A 23,549-nucleotide genomic window follows, 5' to 3' on the forward strand; every position below is an offset into this window, starting at 1 on the left:
CTTTCTTTTTGGGATGATGGAAATGTTCTAGACTAGGTGATGGTTGCACAATATTATGGACATACAAAAAGCCCTCACTGAACTGTATTATTTTTAAATGATGAATTTTGTTATGTGAATTTTATCTCAATAAAAAATTTTAAAATAAATAAAAATAACAGATCCTTAAAAAAAAAAAAGCAGTGTGTTTACCAGGATTAATAGCACATGCACTAGAGATGAACCTCGAGTGTTATCTCAGATTCCTGTGACTGGTACCTTCTTTCTCTTTCTTGGTCTGCGGTCCATCCACACGGGGTTGACCTTCCACTCTGGCTACTGAAATACAGGTGAGTGAGTTCTTCGTGGAGTGGACCTTGATCAATGGGAGACAAGAGACAGGAAGACAGATAAATTCTCCCTCCTTTCTTGCTCCGTGGACCACACTGAGTGCAGCTGTTCCTTGGAATCCTCTATCTCTCTGTGGCTTGTTGTGAAGTGGTGAGCTGCATAGTAAGCTAGGATCACATTGCTTTATATTTCCTAGCTTCCTTTTACCTCTATCTGTCTGTCTGTCTTTCCCTCCTTCTCTCTCTCCCTCTCCCTTTCCTTCTTTCTCTTTTTCCTTTACCCTCATTGTCTTGGGCTTGCTCTTCCCATATAAAGTCTTAGCACCTTTAGTCCTTGCACAGATTCTGCTGTGAAGAGCACCTGGCCTATGGCACTTGGCGAAGGGCGTGGCAAAAGAGGGAAAGAGGGAACATTCTATCAAATATGGATTCTGTTATTTTAGAAGAGACATGGGCATTTTTAAGGTTATATTCATTGGCTTTGGGTGAAAAGCTGACTTTTATTTGTGCATAAAAAGTGAAATTACTCTGTCAAATCACTTTTTGAAAAGAACAATTTTTTCCAAAAACTGTTTTCCTCTTTATAAAAGTAATGCGTGCTCATCAAAAATTTTTGAGCATGCAAATTGAGCAGAAAGAAAAACATCAAAATTACCTGAAATCCCACATCATTTTGGTCTTTGTCCTTTCAGTCCTTTTTCTAATCCTAAACAAGCCTAGAAATACGTACATTTTTTGCTAAAGAAGGAACAATTTCTTGAGTAAAATGTGTTGGTATGACAAAGTGTCAACTACTTTAAGAATCTGAAAACTCTGCATTAAACACATAAAATTCATGGTTAAAAAGTAGTTGAACCCTCCAAGTTTGAAAACTTGCTCTAAACAAATCGAGCCTAAAGAATCAAGCTTGCCAAGTAGAGGTGAATCTCTTTTAATGAATGAAATGGTTGTTTTAACTTCATCCATGATACTTCACCACGTGTAGGACCTGTGAGCACATTTGGAGATGTGGGCCTTGGGAGGGGTACAAGGTGGGCTCGTGACCTGTGCTCCTTCCACAACTCTTACACAAGTGAAATCTAACTAAGGCAGCTATGGTAGGGATTATGGGGGTGGAACATAGGCCTTGTAAATGCAGGGAGGGTGTAGAAGACCAGCACCCATGTGTTTGCTTCATCGACAGGGATGGCAAGAAATCCCTGGGTCTGTGTGAGCCTCAGCATATTAAAATGCTGGTGGCATTTAGGCCTCTCCCCCCTGGCTTTGTCCCTGCCTGGCTGGCCATGGGACCAAAGGTGGGGTAGAGGAGACATATGGGTTGTGATTTGTCATACTTAGTAGTTTTGGGAATTGTCGTATTTTTCTGATTTAAGGAAAGTGAGCTTGTGTTGAACCAAAGTTAATTGTACCATGTTTACTTTCACTTAGAAAACTACACTGACTGATTTTGAACAAAATAATAGTAGTACAAATATTGGGAAATACTGTTAATACATGGCATTTACTGTGTGACAGACACTGTTCTTAGTGTTTTACATGTTTATTTAGTTCTCATAGCACATTTTTTTAAAGCTGTATTTTTTTCATTGAAGTATAGTTGATATACAATGTTTTAATTTCTGCTATACAACAAAGTGATTCACTTATATATATATATAACATTCATTTTTAAAAGATTCTTTTCCATTATGGTTTATCATAGCCTATTGAATATAGTTCTCTGTGCTATACAGTAGGACCTTGTTGTTTATCCATTCTATGTATAATAGCTTACATCTGCTAACCTCAACTTCCCACTCCATCCCTCCCCCAACCCCCTGTCCCTTGGCAAACGCAAGTCTGTTCTCTGTGTCCAACTCATAGTACATTTTTAAGGTAGGTAGTATTATCCTCATTTTGCAGATGAGGAAACTGGGGAACAGAATGGTTAAGTAACTGGCTTAAGGTTGCACAGCAAGAAAGTATTGGAGTAAGTTTTCAAATCCAGGCATCTAGCTCTTCCCCTCAGTATGTTGCTCACACATAGTCAACACAAGCTGTAAAATGAAGGCTCTTGGATGGGTAGCCATGCCACAGAGGTTGCAGTAAGGTTCATTTCAGATGACATTAAGTAATGCATAATGCTTATGCAAAGACTGCGCAGAGGGAGACTTTTAAATTAATAACTGGAAGGAATACTGTGGTTGAGAAATGCTTTAATGAAAATGAGACACTTGCAATGTTTGGTATGTGCTGACATCAAGTTTCACATTAAAAAGAACTTAGGCTGGCAACTGGTTGATATTTAATGTTAAATTATTCAAAATAAAACCAACTGAGCCCAGATTGTGAGGAGACGGGTGTTGGTGCAATTCATTCAGGGGTCCAGGGGGCTCTGTGCATATCTGTCCCTCAGGTGCAGCTTCACCCGACCTGATGGATGTACACAGAAGAACTCTTGCATTCGCTTAAGATTAGATAATGTTTGTGCCTGTCACTCATAGAGGGAAAGAGATCCTTGATATTTGTTTTCTCATCACATTATTTAACCAAGTGCCTAGCACAGTGCCAGGCAGTCACATTTAGGAAGTGAACGAGTAGGTCCTTCCCTTTCTGATTGCAAACCTGCTTGGGGGAACCAAATTGCAAACAGAAGAGGGCGTAGTGAGCATGAAATTGGCAAGCTGGCATCATCAAGCTGTTACAGGGTGATAAGAGTTCTCTATTTTCTAACAATTTGTCTATTTGAAAAAAATGAAGAACACACCAATCCATCTGGAGTTCATTTGAGTGTATCGTGCATTGTTTGGTGTCAGTTAATCTTTTCACGATTTTTAATAAAGTTATCTTACTATTATTTAATATTTTCCTGTTCTGTAATTTTGAAAAATTGCTTGTATCATGAAATAGCTCTATGTCTGAGCTCCTTGGAGTGTTTCATTTTCTGAATTCGTTTTTATACTTTCTATCATCCTGTTTTGAATAATATTACTCTGTACTGTGTTCTAATATCTGATTAGTCTGATATTGATTTTCTCTATTGATTTTGATTTGTAATATATTTACTCTCGGTCTATTTGTTTTGACAGCAAAATTTTAGGATTATCTTATTATGCTGTTTTTAAAATGCCATTGAATATTTGTATTAAAATTTTGTAAACAAAATGTCCAAATTATGTTTTTTTAGCCAGTTTAAAATAAAGTGAATATCTAACTTGACCCCTTGCATGGGTGCTAGAATGATGGTATTCAGAAAACAGAACACGAGGAACAGACTCTATAGAAAAGCAATAAGATGGCAAGCGAACGACGCATATAAATTAAGATATATATCTACAGTCTAAGTAAGCTGGACAATTCAACCCTAGTAAAATTTTATTGCTCTCAGTTTTAATTGAAAAGGGCAGAGTCCAAATAAAGGATAGAATGATGACTGCTTAGTGTTACAGTGACACCTTGATCTCATTTCTTCAGGTTTTGTTTATATACCTTGACTCAGTCTTTGGAAGAACATAGTATCACCATTAAGTGTGGCCTCAGTGGCCAGACTGCCTGGGTTTAAATCAACTCCTCTATGTATTTACTGGACTTCAGTTTACTCACAATGGAATGATAACAGTGCCTACCTCATAGGGTTATAAGGAGAATTACCTGATATATACATATATATATATATAAAGAACTTCAACAGTACACAGCCAATAATGTTAGTTATGTTAAGGAGATTTTGAGCTATAAAGACATATCTTGGTTCATGAGAGGCCAATTTACTTACGTATCCTTTTTTTTCTTTCCAAATCTGAAAGTCTAGCCTGTACAGCATGACCCAGTAAGGCTGCACTCTCATACCTGGCGTTCGCTGGTATCAAGGAAACGCTTCTGAGCTTCTGCACCTGACTTATTTATTGTTGCATTCTGGCAGCCAGCCCCTTTCCTCCTGGCAAAAAGAGCTGCGTTTCATTAAAATTCAATCTTTCTTGATACCGTCTCTGCTGGATGTTAGAGGGGACTGCTAGCAGTGGAGCTTTAGCAACCTAATTAAGAATGGATTTGGGTTGAAATTTTCTAAGTACTCTAAAATTACAGTCTGTAAAGTTTCTCTCCATGTCTACCCACTTCCTTGTGCCCTCGGCTCCCTGTTTCTCCCCAGCTCATCCCGCCGTCACAGGAGCTGGGCCGAGTCTCCGTGGCTTTCCCGAGTTGGACACTGACATGACTCTGGCTTCGTATTTCAGGTGCAAGTCCTCTTCCGACGTCCCGAGTCCCCGCTCCCGGGCCCCCTGGATGAGTGACGCCTCGGTCTGCCATGGAAGCTGGCCCTGCCCTGGCCTGGCTCCTGCTCCTGAGTCTGCTGGCTGATTGTCTGAAAGCCGCTCAGTCCCGAGACTTCACCGTCAAAGACATAATCTACCTCCACCCTTCAAGTAAGACTCCATTCTCTTCGCTGCAGAAATGTCACTTGACTCCCAATAAGATTTGAAAGTTGAAAAATGGCCGGCAGGAGGCAGCCTTCCACTCAGGGGAAACCTGGTGATTTAATTGCAGGGGGGCGCGCATGCGACAAAAACATGCGTTGTGTTTTACCCTCCCCTTTTTACAGGGTGTTTGTATTCGAAGGTGAATTATTAGGCTTGTTTTCTCTGTTCCCTGTACCCTCGGTCGCTCTGATTCTAAACACCCTTCCCTCTGACTCTGCCAGCCCTCGGTCAGTTATCAAAATCAACCAACAAGTCCAGGGAGGAAGGTGTTTGTAAAAGATCAGGCCTTTATAAGCAAGATAATAGCTGGCCTTCCTGTCTGTGCATCTAATTCTCAGTTTCAGCATAATTGCCTCCCGCCACTTCCTATTCCCTATCCCTTTCAGTTTCCTGTGTTTAAGAATTATCTTGGGAGTATATAATGATGTGTGTCCCAGGTCCCTTCCCTGGAGTGTCTGACTGCATCTATCTGGGTGGTCCCCATGGATTTTTGCTTTCAGCAAGAATTTCAGGTGCTTCCGCTGTTGCCGATATTCTAAGGATCACACTTCGGGAAACACAGCAGCTTTCCTTCTCTACTGGTCACCATCTCTGTATTTATCTCATCTCTTTTACTTTTGCTTGATTCTCTGCTGGAATGCCCCTGAGCTGGGTATGTAGTGCGTGGGCTGACCTTTAGCATTCGCCCCGAGGTGCATTACTCTTTTGAAATGTTCTGTTGGACAAACATTTTTGAGCCCCTACTGTGTGTCAAGCATTGTGATTGGAGTGAAAAACGTAAAGGCAAATCAACCATCATCCTTGCTTTTGAGGATCTTGCAATCTACAAGGTGGAGGCAGTCACCTGGGCTCCTTCAATGCCACATGGTTAGAATATTTAACGTCTCCATGTTCTGGTTGAATGAGAGGTGGTCCAAGGAGTGCACAGGGGCTTGGAATCTACCTGACCTCGGGTTAGGACCTCCCTCAGCTGCTTCATAGCCTTCTGACTTGAAATAAGTTCCCTAACTTTGTGAAGATTAAATAAAAGAACGCATACAAAGCACTTAGCACTATGAGCCATAGGAAACGCTCAGTACATGTTAGGGGAATCTTTAAAGTGTTGATTTCTACATTTCTAACATGGTTAAAATGATACATACCCTATAGCATTGTTTTGTGGACTAGAAATAGTATCTGTAAAATGCTAGGCACATACATAACAGACAATCAGATGCCTGTTACTTACGATGTTGTGCTAATTGGCTCAGACAGTAAACTGAGGATACTGAAGGTACATCACTAATTTTTTAAATCCAGATATACTTTTAACCGGCAGCCAATAGTTGCTTTAGACTTATTGCTGTTGTACACTCTCACCAGTATAGGCTGGTGCCTACTGGTTAGTTGTATGGAAAGCTTATCTGGCTGCTTGTTTTTGCAGGGCAGTTTATTTTAGTAACATTCATGAAAAGAAGGTGCTTTGGTAGTTTCTCTGTTTTCTAAGATTGCATTTTGTTCTTTTCTCTGAACAACCATGCTTTTTTATTACAGTTGGTGAACAAAAACCTAGGTTTCAGTCTCTTGGGTTTGTTTGCCAGGACTTTCAGCTTCTGCGGAATTCTTTGTCCGCTTCAGTGACAGACTCAGAAGTCACTGGGCCTCAAAACAGACCCACACCTGGCCTTCTCTGAGGCTGTGATTGTACACGCAGGGTGGAAAGGAAAATTAAGAGGGGTGGATTTAAGTGACCAAGAACAAAACAAACACACTCTGCTTCTGCCCCAGGGGTATGGTGGGTCAGTGCTGGCGTTGAGTGGACCTCTATTTGGAAAGTCCATTTCAGAATGGGATCTTTGAAGGATGAGCTCTGCCAGGCCGGAGGGGCAATCACCTGTGCTCTTTAGAAATTGATGGAAAAGTTCCATTCATGTGACCTATGTTGATTAAATAGAGCCATGGCCTGGTTAAAGAGAGCTCACTGTAAATAAAGAATTGATGGAGTATTCTGATGGGATTTTGGAATATAGAGAAGGGTAGAAGCAGTTGTTCCTAAACTATGTGGTATGTAGATGATTCACCAGCAGGTCTGGGCTGAGTTCTCTTTCAGAGTCTCCATAACTGGTCCCAAGGAATATAAGTTCTTGCAGGATTCAAGTTCCTGTCCATGGTTCCTACTTGGCCAGAACTTTGTTTATTCTGACCACTTTAAAGCAGAGTTAACTTCACATTTCCCTGCACTATTTCAGAAGTTTTTGGTGTTGCTTGCTTGTTTTTACACTTTGATTTTTTAAACGGTCATGGTCGTCTGCCCTTGAGCAGCACCCAGTAGACTATGTTTAGATGAAGCGATCTCTCCACAAATAAGCAGGTTTCTGTAGAACATAGACCACAAAAAATACATGAAGGAAACATGGGATTATTTTGATTTTGAATTATTAATATAGTCACCTCACTGTGTAGATGGAGACACAAACAGCTTTCCTGGGGTCGGCTAGTGAGCCAGATTCCATTAATATTAGATACTGCTCAGAACCTGCCCAAGGAGAAACGCGGTGATGCCAGAGATGTGAGAAGATACACAAGTTTTCCACACCAGACGAACATAAACTCATTTCTCCTGGGCCCCGAACAGCCCTCAGAGATAACAAGTGGGATGAGATTGGAACCCGGGTTGGGAAAGTTCAGCCTCCCATGACTAATCTCCTTTGCTCTCTGGTTCCCTAATCTTTGAAGTTTCTAAGCCTTTAAAAGAAATAAACTTTATGGCTTTCAAACTTGAGGCACTGTCTTCAATAACATTCTTTTCTATCATGTGTATGGATATTTTTTCTTTTTCATGTGAAAAATGATGAATTTCTTCCTAGCCCATGATTAAAGTACCAAAGCCTAATAAAAACCTTCGAAGCAGGAGTTTGTATTAAGAGACATGAAGCTACTTATTTGGTTGTTAGACCTCATACAAGATAGCAGAATTTAACAGCCTAAGTGACTTCAACATGTTCTTGGCCTCCTTTTCATTCCTTGTAATAGAAACCTTTCCTGGGAAGTTCAGTTTTCCTCTGGTTGCATATTCTGAGTCTTTCCTTAATTATGTGGACCAAAGAGCTATCTCTCTACAGGGGGCTTGTTTATGCCCAGATAGTGAGCCAACGAAGTTTTCCTATAATTCTACACTACGTAAGTCTTAGGGAGTGAGGGGACTTTCTAGAAAGGTACCAGGAAATGCATTTCTATCAGAAATATGTTCATGGTATTAAAATTATACTGACAATATGTTGTTGCCTAGTGGACTGAGAAGATCAATTTATTAGATTTCTAGAAATTTTGTATTTGCATCCAGTTTCCAAAAACAATGGAAATTAATTTGGCAAGAATGAAAAAAAAGAAAGTTTGGATGCATTACACATCAGCATACAGTTCAAAACAAGATTCTCTTCTCACCACGGTTTTGGTAACTGAAGGCCTTTGTCCAGGCAAAAGTTCCAAGGGATGGAAACAAAGACGAAATCTTTTCCGATGCCTTACAAATGAATTATGGTCGGTTGAACCATGGCTGACCAGGAGAGTTAATGGACAGATTATATTACAGGAAGTAACTGGGCACTTTGGCTTTTCTTTTTTTCTTTACAATAACCTTCTCTTGAGGGACCAAGGACTTATGCCCTGAAATACGGAGTACTAAGCTTATTAACTCTGTGATCAAGAGCCAAATTAGATTCATTCGCAGCTGGGGCCACAACGATTTGAAACCCTACTTGCTCTGTAATGCTTTGAAGTAACAAAGAAGAAAACTGCACATCGCTTAGAAACCTCTTTCCGTCCTTTTTAAAAAAACTTCTTTATCAGATTCAGTATCAGTTAGCAAGTTACTGGAGATAGTTGTTCACCTGAAGACCTTGTAATATTTCCAGAGGGGGGAGTTTGACCATTACTTGGTATTGTGCTGTAATTTCGACTGAAAGCTGAGTCTGTTTTCAGAGATTTGTCACTGAAAAGGGTTTGATTATGCACTGATCAGTACTACCTGCCAAGGTGTAAATACAAGTTCCTGTAAGCAAATATTAGACTGTCATTGTTGAGAATGCAACAGATATGAAGTTGTGGATTTAAAAATAAAACTCACTGAAAAGGAGATCATTTGGTTAATTGGCAATGATACATGCTGATAAACACATTCAGAGATAAATGATTTTAAACAGAGCTTCATTTTGCTGCCATAGTGTTTTAGCTCATATTCCTGTTTTAATTTTGACACACTTTGAGTTGATTTCAGAGTCCAGGCCTACTTGTATAAGAAATGGCAGTATTTCATTTAATATGTCACTAGTCTTGCAAAAGATAATTTTGAAGAGTCTATTAATCCAAATTTGGGAACACTACAACTTATAGTGCTAGGCTTTCAATAAGTTTATTCTTGGAACAGCTGGATTGTCAATCTTCATTCAAAGTTCTTAATTTATCTCTTTGATGGGAAAGTTTCCAGGAATAGCTAATCCAACATTCCAGCTAAAAGTTTTACTGGCTGCAGTGACAGACAGATAAAATTGGATACTCTAGTGAATTAATCACACAAGCTGAAGTATTATGGTTAGCTTGCCGTCATAAACCTTAGTGAATACAATCATTTTTTGAGAAATGCTGTTCTTTAACAAATTATTTACATCTTTTTTCAAAATTCCTGCTTTAATAATTCTACTTCAAATCTTACAAACTATTTTAAAGTTCTGTCTTTTACACTTATTTATATATTAAATAATTTAAAGTGGATAGTGAAACTATTTTTAATGTATCCAATCAGGATAATTTCCTAAAATATATTGTATGGTTTTTAATAATGGTATTTATAAAAATAGTCTACTTAAAATGTCCGTAAGAGTATTGAATGCCTTTGGAATATGAGGACCTATTTATTTATTTATTTGTTTGTTTGTTTGTTTGTTTATTTTGGTCGGGTTTAGCATGCGGGATCTTAGTTCCCCAACCAGGAATCACACCTGTGCCCCCTGCATTGGAAGCGCGGCGTCTTAGCCGCTGAACCACCAGAGAAGTCCGAGAACCTATTTTTTAAAATTCTTCAGGCATGTACTTACCTAAACTAGAATCTTTAACTCGAGTATAACCCACCTATCTAGGCAGTGGGATGTGAAGACATAAAAATTTTCTATGTTTAGTTTTACAAAATAGTTGATTTCTGTTTATTATAACTACATGATAGAGCATGTTTAACCAGAGCGAATTTTCCTCATTGGGAATGCAGTCGTTGGATGGCTATGCCTAGGCTGCTTTCCATCCCTCGTTTTTAAGAGGATCTTGCTCTCAGCCTCATTCTGTTTATGAACTTGAGTCACCAGCCACTAGGAGGAACATAGAACTCTCAAATGGGCCCATTAAAAGTTTCAGTTACCTGTCTTTTTTAGACAGTTTATGACCCTTGATCATGTTAGGTTATTGGATATTGTCAGAGTCAGCTCTGTGAAATATTATAAGCAAATGCTAGGATGGGCAGCTATTCTAAGCAAGGTGAAAATCAAAGTTATATCTGACCCATAATTCTGACCTTAAGCTGCTGCCTCCTCCTTCATTTATTTTTGATAACATACTTAATTGGTTCCATGTGGGCAAAGTAATTTACCGTGAGATGATTATTTCCACCAGTGGGACATGCAGGCTCAGCCATCTGCGAGGGAGAACAGTTGGCTCCTGCAGATGAAGTGTTTGTGTGTTTGCAGCTTTCAAAGAGGCCAGGTAGTTTTACAGATTAACACACACACACACACACACACACACACACACACAAGTTCTGTCTGTGAAAGGCGAAACTCTAAGCAACAAAGCAAGCAAATGATTAAAACTAAGCAGCAAGTGAAAGTACATCAGGGAAAAGGACAGAGATGGCCTGGCCAGACATTCCTTTTGGATCCTGGTCCTTAATTACCAAGGAGACCCTGGCGTGCTGGGCACTCTCCAAAACCTAACTCCCATGGATGCATCCCGCCTGAACACAAATGCAAGGCAAAGAATACAAGTACCTGGAGGACAATCCCTTCAGAAGACCGGAAGAGGCAGCTCAGGAGTGGGGAATGGAGGGGATAGATAGGAGCAGCTTCCTGGAACATCCCCATGTGCCCTTAGCACTCTGCCCCATGACATTGGCCGTGGGCCCCCGGGGCCCCTTAGGAGGTTCACCTCTGCACAGGCAGCATGTATCTTAGCAATGAAGACTCTTAGCTGATATTTGCTATCCGCTGAGATTCTTAACCATATCAGGTCCAACCAGATAAAATTATCAGATTGAACCAAAGAAATTTTGTAGGTAAGAAATGATCAAGCATCAAGAAATTTTTAATGATTGAACCTAATATTTATATTTATTTACACAATGATATGTCTACAGAAGTTGACACATAAAAGTAAATCATAGGAAATCCAGAGTGCCTTTTTTTAATTGACATTTTTATTGAGATTATTGTAGATTCATCAGCAGTTGTAAGAAATAATATTCAGAGATTCCACATGTACTTTACCCAGTTTCCCCCAATGGTAGCATTTTTTAAAACTGTGGAATAATATCACAACCAGGTTATTGACACTGATACATTAGTCTACCGGTCTTATTCAGACTTCCCCCGTTTTACTTGTGTTCATTTGTGTGTGACTCTGTGTGTGTGTGTGTGTATTTAGTTCTACATAATTTTATCACATGTAGGTTTGTGTATCCATCACCAAATCTAGACACTAAACGGTTTCAATAGCACAAGGATTCCTCCTGTTGGCCTCACACCCATGTCCCTCTGACTCTCCCCCCACTACCTGGCAACCGCAACCCCTGGCAACCCCTAATACTTCCTCCATTTCTAAAATTTTCTCATTTAAAAAATGTCACACAAATGGAATCATACAGTATATCACCTTTTGGGATTGACTTCTTTCACTCAGGACAACTCCCTGGAAATTCATCCAGGTTGTTAAATGTATTAATAATTCATTTTTATTGCTGACTAGTGTTCCATGGTATGGATGTACCATGGTTTGTTTAACCTTCACCCATTGAAGGACATCTGGGTTGTTTCCAGTTTGGGGATGTTACAGATACAGTTGCTGTAAACATTTGTGTACAGATTTTTGTGTGAATGTAGGTTTTCATTTCTCAGGGATAAATGCCCAAGAGTGCAGCTGCAGAGTCCTAGGATAGTTGCATGTTTAGTTTTTTAAGAAATTGCCAGGCTATTTTGAGAATCCTTTTTAAAAAATAAAAACGTCTCACTTCTGTGCTCAGTCTAAAAAATTAATCTTCTCTCTTGATTTTTTTTTTTTGTAGCCACACCATATCCTGGTGGATTTAAGTGTTTCACCTGCGAAAAGGCAACAGACAATTATGAGTGCAACCGATGGGCTCCAGACATCTACTGCCCTCGAGGTAAACGCTCAGTAGACACATTGGGCTGCCCAGAGCTGTCCACAAGTGAATGGCCTGTTGACTATGATGCATGTATAGAGAGAGGCATGCTTGCAATCTCAACCACTTCTCTTGTCTAAGGCTATTAGTAGATCTTTTATGTCACATCAGTACCTTATCATCAAACATTGTCAGAGACATAAACTGATCCATAGACTTGCCCCCTTTCTTATGAAGCATCGTTGGAGCTCCGAAAGAGGTGAGTGGTACTTCTCACCCCCAGGCCCAACAAATGCCGGATAAGAAGAGAACAACCAGCCTGTAATCCACTCTTCGAAACATTAGTCATTGCCTAGTAACTTCCTTTAAGTAAAAATATGAGTTGCTGTTCATATAAAGATCCCATTTATTACATATCTTGCCAGAGGCTTCTATCCCGAGACTGCATGAAAGCTAGAATTCTCAATGTCATCATCGCACAAATAAAAACCCTGAGCTTTTTAAACTATTAAGTTCTCTTTGAGGGATGAGATGAATGCCCAATCAAATCATGAAATTTTGACCCAAAGGCCCGTTTCAAAATGAAATAGATGCTTCATATTCATGTTCAGATCTCTTTTATCCTATTGAATAAAAAAGACGGTTATATTTGGATATGGAGTCACTGTTAATTGGCTGTTTTGTGTTTGAAGGAAAGTCAATTCATTTTGATGGAGAGGTGATAGGATGGAATATTTTATTGACAAATGTTTGAGCATGTAGTTAGATGCGCTTCGCTGCTGATCTAATTCAGTTGTTAAAATGACTGAACACACCAACACCAATCTGTTATTTTTCAATGTAACGCAAGAGCTCTTCTACTCAGCCCAGTGGAAGGCACTCTGTTTCCCCTGGAGAACTGGACATCAGGAGAGCATGGAAACTGCAATGAAGGACAGGTGTCAGCTACCTAATCCGGTGCTATTTATTTAACCCATGAGTCTCCACCCAGACTGCCCAGGAGAAATACCTGTGGGTCTTTTCAAAACCACCTGGACCTGCGTCCTACCTAGACCAGTGGTTCTCAAACTTCGGCATGACCATCATTCCCTGGAGGGCTTATTTAAATACAGATTTCTGCCCCTAGTTCTGCCTTCCCCCTTCTTCCTATAGGTCTGAGATGGGGCCTGAGAATTTGCATTTCTAAAGCATTCCACAGTGATGCAGATACTGCTGGTCTGGAGACCAGGCATTAAGAACCACAGCTCTAGACCAACTGAGCCTACATCTCTGAGGTTAGGGCCCTGCACCAGTGTGTTTAAACAGCCCAGGTGATTCTACTGAACAGTCAGGGACAAGAACCTCTGGGAGCTCCTCTCCCCACTCATAGAAAGCAAAACGTACTGTTGTCATTTCTAGGTTCTTCTTATTTACTTTGAGGAGTAGAGATGTTGGTGGGGTCCCAAAAGACCACAGGGAAGAGAAAAATGTGGAGACACTGATAATCGGCTTATTCACAAGCTAGGTGTCCAGCCATCCAGGTAATCAAAGAGAAGTTCCGTCCGCGTTGCCTTCTGCAGTCACGCACTCATTCCGGAATCAGCGGTGTTTTCTAACATTACGACAGGGTGAATGTTTGGGTGGGTTGCTGACGGACCTGATTAAACCACTGCTTCTCAAACTTGGCGGCACATTGAAATCACAGGTGAAAACACTGGGGCCTGGGCCCATTCCCAGAGATTCATATTTAAATGGTATGGGTGCAGCCGGGCATTTGAATTTTTGAAAGCTCCCCGGGTGGTTCGAATATGCAGCAAAATTTGAGAACCACTGTAAACAGTGACTCTGGACAAAAACAGGATAATCTGCTTGTGTAGCCAATAACCTTTGGGCTGGTTCCTGCTGGGACAAAGCTGGCAGCTGAGCTTTTGAAGCTGTTGCCACTGGTTAGAGCTACTGTACAGGAAACGTGACAGCGCTTCTCTCAGTATTGCCCTGGCAGAGACGATACAAAGGAAAAGGAGATTTTGTGAACTAGTGCTCTCTTGGGCCTTGGGCTGTATTTCACAGAGACCCAGTTCATGTCTGAAAGTGTACAAGTCTACCTCTGTCACAAGGGGAAAACAGGGACCCATAGCACTCTGCTTGAATTCTTCTCTGGAAATGAGGAAGTTCCATCTTGATGTGTTCTTTCGAGGTCAAAATCTATCCTTCTAAAGTACAGACACCTGGAAGTATCTCAGGTCTTTACACAATTTCTCCTCCCCTTTTTTTCTCCCCCTTTTTATCTTTTTGTCCTGAAATTTATGGGAATAAATGGAAAGCGATGCCTTGAGATTCTTGACATAGAACCACCATGCCAAAAACCCTTTGGGGGATTATGCAGTGAAAGATAGGAATCAAGTTTCTTCTTTCAAGGAGCTGGCAGTTTAGCTGGGAGATAAGATCTGAACATATCAAATGTCAAAAATAGCAGGACAAAGGCATGTGCCAGAGGAAATATGGCATTAAATGCTGTGGGAGTTTAAGGGAAGAATTGCAGTTTTGGGGGGTGAGGTGGCCAGTGACAGCATCACGGGCTGGGGAGAGGGCAGCAGCCCGACAGGCGGGCAAGGCGGGTGGAAGAGTGAAGGGAGCATATCTTCCAGGAAGTCGCTCAGAGCAGAGGCATGGAGTGTACCCGCGTGGGCTCAGTGGACGGGGGAGACCTGAACTGGGTGTAGCAGAATGTGCTGGGGAATAATAGGAGCAGGATAGGGGAGCCAGGCTATTTTTGTGGGGCCTTGAACATCAGGTAAGGAGTGAGGACTAGCTCTGTAAAGTGAGAAGAGATAATTCCTTCTTGTCCAGCCACGTTTGCCATGAACCATCAACATTTCTTCTGGGTTCTCTCCAGAATTTTTTAACAATGAAAATAATGATATTATTATTAGATTAAAATATAAAATGTGTCTACTGAAAACTACTGAGTAAGCCTACATTTTTTTTTTCTGTTTATTATTAGTTTGTTTGAAGCAGCCGTAGGACTACCAACAGGCTTGGTAAGGGCAGCTCAGTAACTGCCGCGGAAAGACGTCCTGACTTTCTGCGACGTTCCTCGTTTAATGTTGGTTTATTTTGTGATCTATTTAATGAGGTTATAGTTATCACATCATGTGAAAACAACTGGTTGAAAGTGAAAACAAACATTTCGTGTAAATATTGAATTTTATCTCTGTGGAATAAGCTTACATCCCAAATTGCTTAGGAGATTGATTTTCAAGTTCCCTGTCACTCTGACTTTTGAAATGTGTGTTATGTAAGTACTTCCTCCTCCATTACATTGTTATTGACTTTGGCGCCTACAGATTCATGGGACCATACTCCCTCCCGGAAGTGAGAATTTAAGATGCCTCCCCATAATGGACTGCCATTGTTCACCTCCTCAACTTCCATTTAGTCTTTGGCCCCTGAGCACTTCCTTTGCAATAACCTTAATTTCATCAACTGCTCATTATAAATCAATGCAATTTGCTTGCTGCTGTGAACCAGAATGGTAAAGGATCTTGAAATGATATTCTGTGAGGGACCAGTTGAAGGAATTGGTGAAGGCAAATAAGAGTTGAATGTCCCGTGTTCAGGTCCACATGGTTTTGGCTGTGACTTTTCTCTGTGTTGAGAGATTAGAAGCTCCTTGAGACAGGGACTGTCTAAGTGTGGGACTGTCTAAGTGTTTATTAAGAGTCTGTAGAATTAAATGTCAAGTCAAAAACGTGCAGTTTTTTAAAAGGCCTGTTCTGTGGAGGATACCTAAGCCGCTAAGGATTTTATGTTCCTGCTTAATTATGAAGTGCAGATGCCGCCCTCAAACGCAAAATCTTCACTGGAAATTATTGCTGATATAAAGTCAGACCAAGAGAAATCTTGAGATGGACGCGTATCCTTTTAGTTCCAGCTTCTGTGCTGCTCACTGTTTTTCTGTGAAAGTAAAGAAAAATCTGAGCATGTCCCTTAGTGGCTCTTTCTATATTTGTTATGTGGTATAAGCAGGGAATATAAATGTGATCCCCAGTTCAACTGAAGACAAGCCCCGCGGTTACAGATTTTCAGGAAAGACTTCTTTATGTCGACTTTTTTCAGCCCAAGCCCAGGCTGAGACAGACAACGTTTTTGTTGACTTTACTTAAGGGTGGATTTTTTTCTCTTTTAGGCAATGTTACACATAGGATATAGCCCTTCAGGGTTTCTGCCATTATACAGGGGTCTCTACACTACCTCTACATCCCATGAGGACCCAAGGCCTTGCATCTTCTTATCGTTTATCTATTAACCTTCCCCTCTCCCACCAGGGTAAAGAATTCAGTACCTTCCTCAGTGTTGGCCCCTGGGATTTCCCTTACTTTCTGGAGAGTTCATTTGTATGTTTACAAAAGGTATTGGTTATATGTTATCCAATACTTCTGCCTGCTGTGTAATGAGGTAGTGTTCAGGTGACCTATCTTGTCATATTGCTAAATGGAAATCTTAGACTTCCTCCTTTTTTATAAAGCAAAAATTTTTTAATTAAAGTTTAACATACATTCTGGAAAGTCCATAGATCATAAGTGCACAGCTTGTTGAATTTCCCCAGCATGAACATGCAGTGTATCCGCCACTCATGTTAAGTCGTAGAACCCCAGAAGGCCACCGGGGTCCCCCAGGCTTTACACCCCATCTCCCAAAGGTAATGCAACTGTGACTGCCATGCAGATTTATATAAATGGAACCACACAGAATGTCCTCCTTTCTTTCCCACATTCTATATGTGAAATTCATCTGTGTTTTTTTGAGTAGCAAAGTCATTCTTTCTCCCAGAAGTACAGCAGATCATTATAGGAATACACTAAAATCCATCCATTCCACCGTTGATAGGCATTTGGATTGCTTCCACGCACAGCAGTCTTGTACATGTCTTTTGGTGCACGGATATATGCATTTCTGCCAGGTCTATCCCAGGAGGTGGGGTGTGGGACAGGCAGTACTCATGCTTTGCCTTTACTGGATTTTGCCTAACAGTTTCCGGAGTTGCTCTACCAACTTGCAATCTCCCCAGCAGTGCCTGAGAGTGCTGGTTGCTGCACAAGCTTGCCAACACTTAGTATGGACAGAAGCAATAAAAGCTAGAGGTAGATGGAACGACGCTTTTAAAGCACTGAAAGTATATAACTGCCAACGTAGAATTCTATACCGAGCCGGTCAGCTCCCCTCCTCCTCCACATTCCCTTGTCCCCTGGCTCCCCTGCTCACTCTGCATTCCTGTTTGCGACTCCCAGTTCCCTCTAGACCGACAAAGGTTCTGCTTAGCTTCTCGGCCCCTCAGCAGGGCTTTCTGCCTGTCTTCTCAGCCTCTTCACCTGTGCAACTTCTGAATCAGCAAGTGCCTCGAGGCCAGAACAGGTACAGGGTGTTGGGCTCAGCTTACTGTGTTGCTGGTTTTGCTGGTATCTTGTTCTTCAAATCCCATCTACCTTGACAGCTCACCTATGCTTTCATAAGATTTTTGTTGCTATTTTCATTTTATCCAGCTATTTTAATTTTATCCTACCATTTCTTGGTTCTTCTCAAGTGGCATTGGAATTCTCAGAATCACTCTTCAGTTCGAATTTTTCCAGCAACTTTTTAAACAAAAGTTCTTCTGTCAGCCTAAGCAAGGTATTTTTTTGTACCCTGAGAGCATCTGACCTACTCCAATTCAGTGTTTTTGTCTAAGTATTTTCTGTTACACAGTTGCCTCAGATAGGAAGCATCCATTTGATGCTTTTGCCTGTTGCTTTGATTTTAACTACTGTCCACCGTAAAGTCCTGTTTATCCTCACTAGCTTTGCATCCTTTTCCAGCCACCTCCTTGGCCTTTGTCTGGAAATAAAAACATTGCTTTCTGAGTTTCAGTGATTTGCTTTAAAAGAGAGATTCCTCAAGTGAGCCTGTCACCTGTCCTTAAGAGCTGTGGATGGTTTTTTTAAAAAAGAGAGAAGTATCTGTTTGGTGGTTTCTTCAAGAGATGCTGACTGCAGGGTAAAGGGGAGCAGTTATGAGTCAATCTGGTTGATAAGTATTTATTTTAAATTTCTGCCTTGAGAAATTCCTTACTTGGGAAAGAAAAGAAAAAACTAGGAACTACTAGTCACTCAGTGTTATGGGAGATTCGTACATTTTGTTAGATCTACTTCTAGGCCGTTCATTCTCATTGCTGTGTGAGTATATGCCATAACTTATTCATTTATTCTACCATTGGGCATTTTTGTAGTTTCCAAGGGTTTTTTTTTTTTGTATAAAGAATTCTTCTATGAACATTCTAGTACTTACCATTTTTGTTGGCTATATATGTAAGGGTGGAATTGCTGATTCCTAGAATATGCATAGATTCAGTAGATCCTGGCAAATAATTTTCCAAAGCAGTTATACTGTGTGAAAGTTGCACAACTGATTTAAATATAGTATTATTTCACTTTCAAATTGAAGAGATCACTCAAACTACAGAAATGGAAGAGGTGTTATAGATATCATTAGAATTAAGTTAAAATGTTTTGATTTGGTTCAACCTTGAGTTGTAGAAGTCAGGTACATGTATTCTTCCCACCCATCCATCTCTATTCTTAATACATTAAGCACCTGCTATATTGTGCAAGGTCCTGTGCTGTATTTGGGGAGGGTGGGGCAGGGAAATGCAGACATAAACAAGAATGGACTTTATTCTCAAGAAGATTATAATCTTGAACAGTAGATCTTAACTGGGAGTGATTTTGCCCCTCAGGGGACATTTACTAATATATGGAAACATTTCTGGTTGCCACAGTTGGGGCTGCTACTGGCATCTAGTGAGAAGAGGCCACAGATCCTGCTAAATATCCTACATTGTACAGGTCAGTCCCCCAAAACAGAACTAGCTAGCTCAAAGTGTCAGAAGTGCTGAGGATTTTTGGAAAGACAGAGCAGATGTATTTTTCTATTCTTCCTTCTAAGTACAACTAAATACCTGAATATTATATATATGAAAAAAAAAATAAAAGACTCTGAAAGATGGAGAGAAAAAGGCAGACTAGCTAAGGACCTCAAGACCCACGGAGGTGAGTTCTCTGGGTTTTCTTTTTGTCCCATATATTCCAGACTTGGAGATGAAGAAGCTGGCAACCTGGAAATGCCACAAGTACCAAAAAAATAAATTCCAGCGAAAGTTTGTCCTCCATAGCCAAAGGACCAAGAAGTGGGTAGCCTAGAAAGACAGAAATCTTCTAGACAATAATCACTCTACTCCAGCCAAATACCACAGAAAAAAAAATTATAGGTCCCTCACCACGAGCTAACAAAGTCTTACACTTCCACACTCAACAGGCTTTGATGAGACACACCAACCTCTCCTGAGATGCTGTCAGAAAAAAGTGAATAGGAGAGACCTTTATCCCCCCTAGGTGGTAATGAGGCCTCCCCCATGGTGTCAGTAGAGACCATGTCTGGGGCCTGGACTTCTACCCTCATCCAGCAATAATGACATTGTTCTCCCCCTCCCTGTTGGGGTTGTGTCAGAGGAGGCCTAGTGGAGAGTCAGGACTCCACTAGTGCCCAGTGGTAATGAGGCCACACACACACATCAGTAGAGTGGCATCAGTTGAGGCTATGTGGGGATCATTAACAAGGCACTCCTACCACTCTCAGCCAGCAAGGTATCATAGGAGACCAAGTGAGGAGCTGGAAATCCCTCTTCCACCCAGAAATAATTAGGAGAGCCCTCTCAGCTGTGAAAGGAGACAGAGTAGGGAACCTGGACTTGACTGCTACCTAGCAGTAATGAGGCAGCAGCCCCCCTTCCCCTACTGGGACTGTGTCAGAGGACATTAGCTAAAACAGAAGGTTTAAATAAGATCCAGATGACTATACTACCCAAAACAATCTACAGATTCAGTGCAATCCCTATCAAACTACCAATGGCATTTTTCACAGAACTAGAACAAAAAATTTCACAATTTGTATGGAAACACAAAAGACCTCGAATAGCCAAAGCAATCTTGAGAAAGAAAAACAGAGCTGGAGGAATCAGACTCCCTGACTTCAGACTATACAACAAAGCTACAGTAATCAAGACAGTATGGTACTGGCACAAAAACAGAAATATAGATCAATGGAACAGAATAGAAAGCCCAGAGATAAATCCATGCACATATGGTCCCCTATCTTTGATAAAGGAGGCAAGAATATACAATGGAGAAAAGACAGCTTCTTCAATAAGTGGTGCTGGGAAAACTGGAGAGCTACATGTAAAAGAATGAAATTAGAACACTCCCTAACACTGTACACAAAAATAAACTCAATGTAGATTAAAGACCTAAATGTAAGCTCAGACACTATAAAACTCTTAGAGGAAAACATAGGCAGAACACTCTATGACATAAATCACAGCAAGATCCTTTTTGACCCACCTCCTAGAGAAATGGAAATAAAAACAAAAATAAACAAATGGGACCTAATGAAACTTAACAGCTTTTGCACAGCAAAGGAAGCCATAAACAAGACGAAAAGAGAACCCTCCGAATGGGAGAAAATATTTGCAAACGAAGCAACTGACAAAGGATTAATCTCCAATATATACAAGCAGCTTATGCAGCTCAATATCAAAAAAACAAACAACCCAATGCAAAAATGGGCAGAAGACCTAAATAGACATTTCTCCAAAGAAGATATACAGATTGCCAACAAACACATGAAAGGATGCTCAACATCACTAATCATTAGAGAAATGCAAACCAAAACTGCAATGAGGTATCACCTCACACGGGTCAGAATGGCCATCATCAAAAGGTCTACAAACGATAAATGCTATAGAGGGTGTGGAGAAAATGGAACCCTCTTGCACTGTTGGTGGGAATGTAAATTGATACAGCCACTATGGAGAACAGTATGGAGGTTCCTTAAAATACTAAAAATAGAGCTACCATATGACCCAGCAATCCCACTACTGGGCATATATCCTGAGAAAAACATAATTCAAAAAGAGTCATGTACCACAATGTTCATTGCAACACTATTTACAATAGCCAGGACATGGAAGCAACCTAAGTGTCCATTGACAGATGAATGGATAAAGAAGATGTGGCACATATATACAATGGAATATTACTCAGCCATAAAAAGGAATGAAATTGAGTTATTTGTAGTGAGGTGGATGGACCTAGAGACTGTCATACAGAGTGAAGTAAGTCGGAAAGAGAAAAACAAATACCGTATGCTAACACATATACATGGAATCTAAAAAAAAAAATGGTTCTGAAGAACCTAGGGGCAGGACAGGAATGAAAACACAGACATAGAGAATGGACTTGAGGACACAGGGAAGGGGAAGGGGAAGCTGGGACGAAGTGAGAGAGCGGCATGGGCATATATACACTACCAAATGTAAAATAGATAACTAGTGGGAAGCAGCCTCATAGCACAGGGAGATCAGCTTGGTGCTCTGTGACCACCTAGAGGGGTGGGATAGGGAGGGTAGGAGGGAGTTGCAAGAGGGAGGGGATATAGGGATATATGTATACACATAGCTGATTCACTTTGTTATACAGCAGAAACTAACACGACAATGTAAAGCAATTACACTCCAATAAAGATGTTAAAAAAAAAAAAAAGATCCAGAATGTCATAACATAATACCAAAATGTCCAGGTTTCAATAAAAAAAATCACTGTTGTACCAGGAAGATCTCAAACAGAATGAAAAATGGCAATTAATAGATACCAACAATGAGATAACTACAAAGATGTTAGAATTACCTAACAAAGATTTAAAGCAACCATAATAAAAATGTTTCAATGAATAATTACAAACACACTTGAAACAAATGAGAAGTAAAGTCTAAGCAAGGAAATAGAAAATATAAAGAAGAACCAGATGGAAAGTGCAGAACTGTAAATACTGTAACTGAAGTTAACACTGAGTGGATGGGTTCAACAGTAGAGTGGAAGAGAGAGGAAAGAATCAGTGAACTGGAAGGTAGAACAATAGAAATTACCACATCTGAACACCAGAGAGAAAATAGAGTAAAAAATTTAAATAAAAACAAAAACAGAGCCTCAGGGATCTGCAGGAGTATAACAAAAGATTTAACACTGTGTCACTGGAGTCTCACAAGAACAGAAAAAGTGCAGAGCTGAAAAAAGTACTCAAAGAAATTATGGATTAAACCTTCTAAATCTGGTAAAAGATGAAATCCTGCAGACTCAAGAAGGTGGGTGAACCCCAAAGAGGATAAAACTAAAGAAATCTACACAAAGACACATAATAGTCAAACTTCTGAAACTAAAAATGAAGAAAAAATATTGAAGGAGCAGGAGATAAAAAACACCTTGTAGGAGAAAAATTATTTGAATGGCAGAAAAGTTCTCATCAGAAACCTCATGGAGGATAGAAGGAAATGGCACAATGTGTTTCAGTCGTTGGAAGAAAAAAAGTCAATGCAGAATCCTATATCCAGAGAAAATATCGTTTGAGAATGAAGGGGGAAATCAAGACATTCTCAGATGAAAGAAAACTAAGAGAATTTCTCACCAGCAGACCTACCCTAAAAGAAGGGCTAAAGTAAGTTCTCTATACAGAAAGGAAATGATGAAAGAAGGAAACTTGGAACAGCAGAAAGGAAGAAAAAACATGGTAAGCAAAAATATCTTTGACAATACAAGATGACTGTCTTTTTTCTCTTGAGTTTTCTAAATTATGTTTGATGGTTGAAGCAAAAATTGTAATGCTAATGTGGTTCTAAATGTATGTAGGGGATAACTGAAGACAATTATATTACAAACAAGAGAGGGTAATAAGACATGAACAGAGGTGAGATTGCTATACTTCACTTGAACTGATAAAATGATGCCAGCAGACTGTGATAAGTTATGCATATAATTTAATACCTGAGCAACCACGAAAAAAGACACACACACAAAAAACTATACAAAGAGATACACCCCAAAACACTATAGATACCTAAAAATGGAATTCTAGAAAATGTTCAAGTAACCCACAGGAATGACAGAAAAAGAAAATAGACAAAAAACAAACAAAAAACCCAAAATAGAACAAACAGAAAATAAAAATTAAAATGGCAGAATTAAGTGCTACATATAAATAATTACATTCAATGTAAAAGTGAAAGGAATGGATTGGCAGAATGTACTAAAACACATGACGCAACTATATGCTATCTGCAAGAAACTGTGTGTGTGTGTGTGTGTGTGCGCGTGTGTGTGAATTTCATAAAAATTGTATTCTCCAATAGTTGATTAAGCTCTCTTACCCAGTTCTGATTTTAGTTGAATGCCAGTGAGTCTCACAGGAAAAGACTTTTGTTTCACAGCCTCTGGGAATTCCATGCAGTTGTGGAATATGAGATTTAGAGGCTGAAAGTAAACT

The 23,549-nt window shown here is 40.1% G+C and overlaps 1 protein-coding gene across 1 annotated transcript in view; it reads left to right on the plus strand.

Moving 5' to 3' along the window:
* Positions 1-23,549, plus strand: part of LYPD6 (LY6/PLAUR domain containing 6) — a 404,935-nt gene that overhangs the window by 80,284 nt on the left and 301,102 nt on the right. Inside the window, exons 2-3 of the mRNA XM_082465219.1 lie at positions 4,544-4,732; positions 12,087-12,185. Coding sequence (XP_082321345.1) covers positions 4,615-4,732; positions 12,087-12,185 — 217 coding nt within the window. The 5' untranslated portion in view covers positions 4,544-4,614. The remainder of the gene's footprint in view (positions 1-4,543; positions 4,733-12,086; positions 12,186-23,549) is intronic.

This window comes from Balaenoptera physalus (assembly GCF_965194825.1).
Source record: "Balaenoptera physalus genome assembly, chromosome: 6".
Lineage (NCBI taxonomy): Eukaryota > Metazoa > Chordata > Mammalia > Artiodactyla > Balaenopteridae > Balaenoptera > Balaenoptera physalus.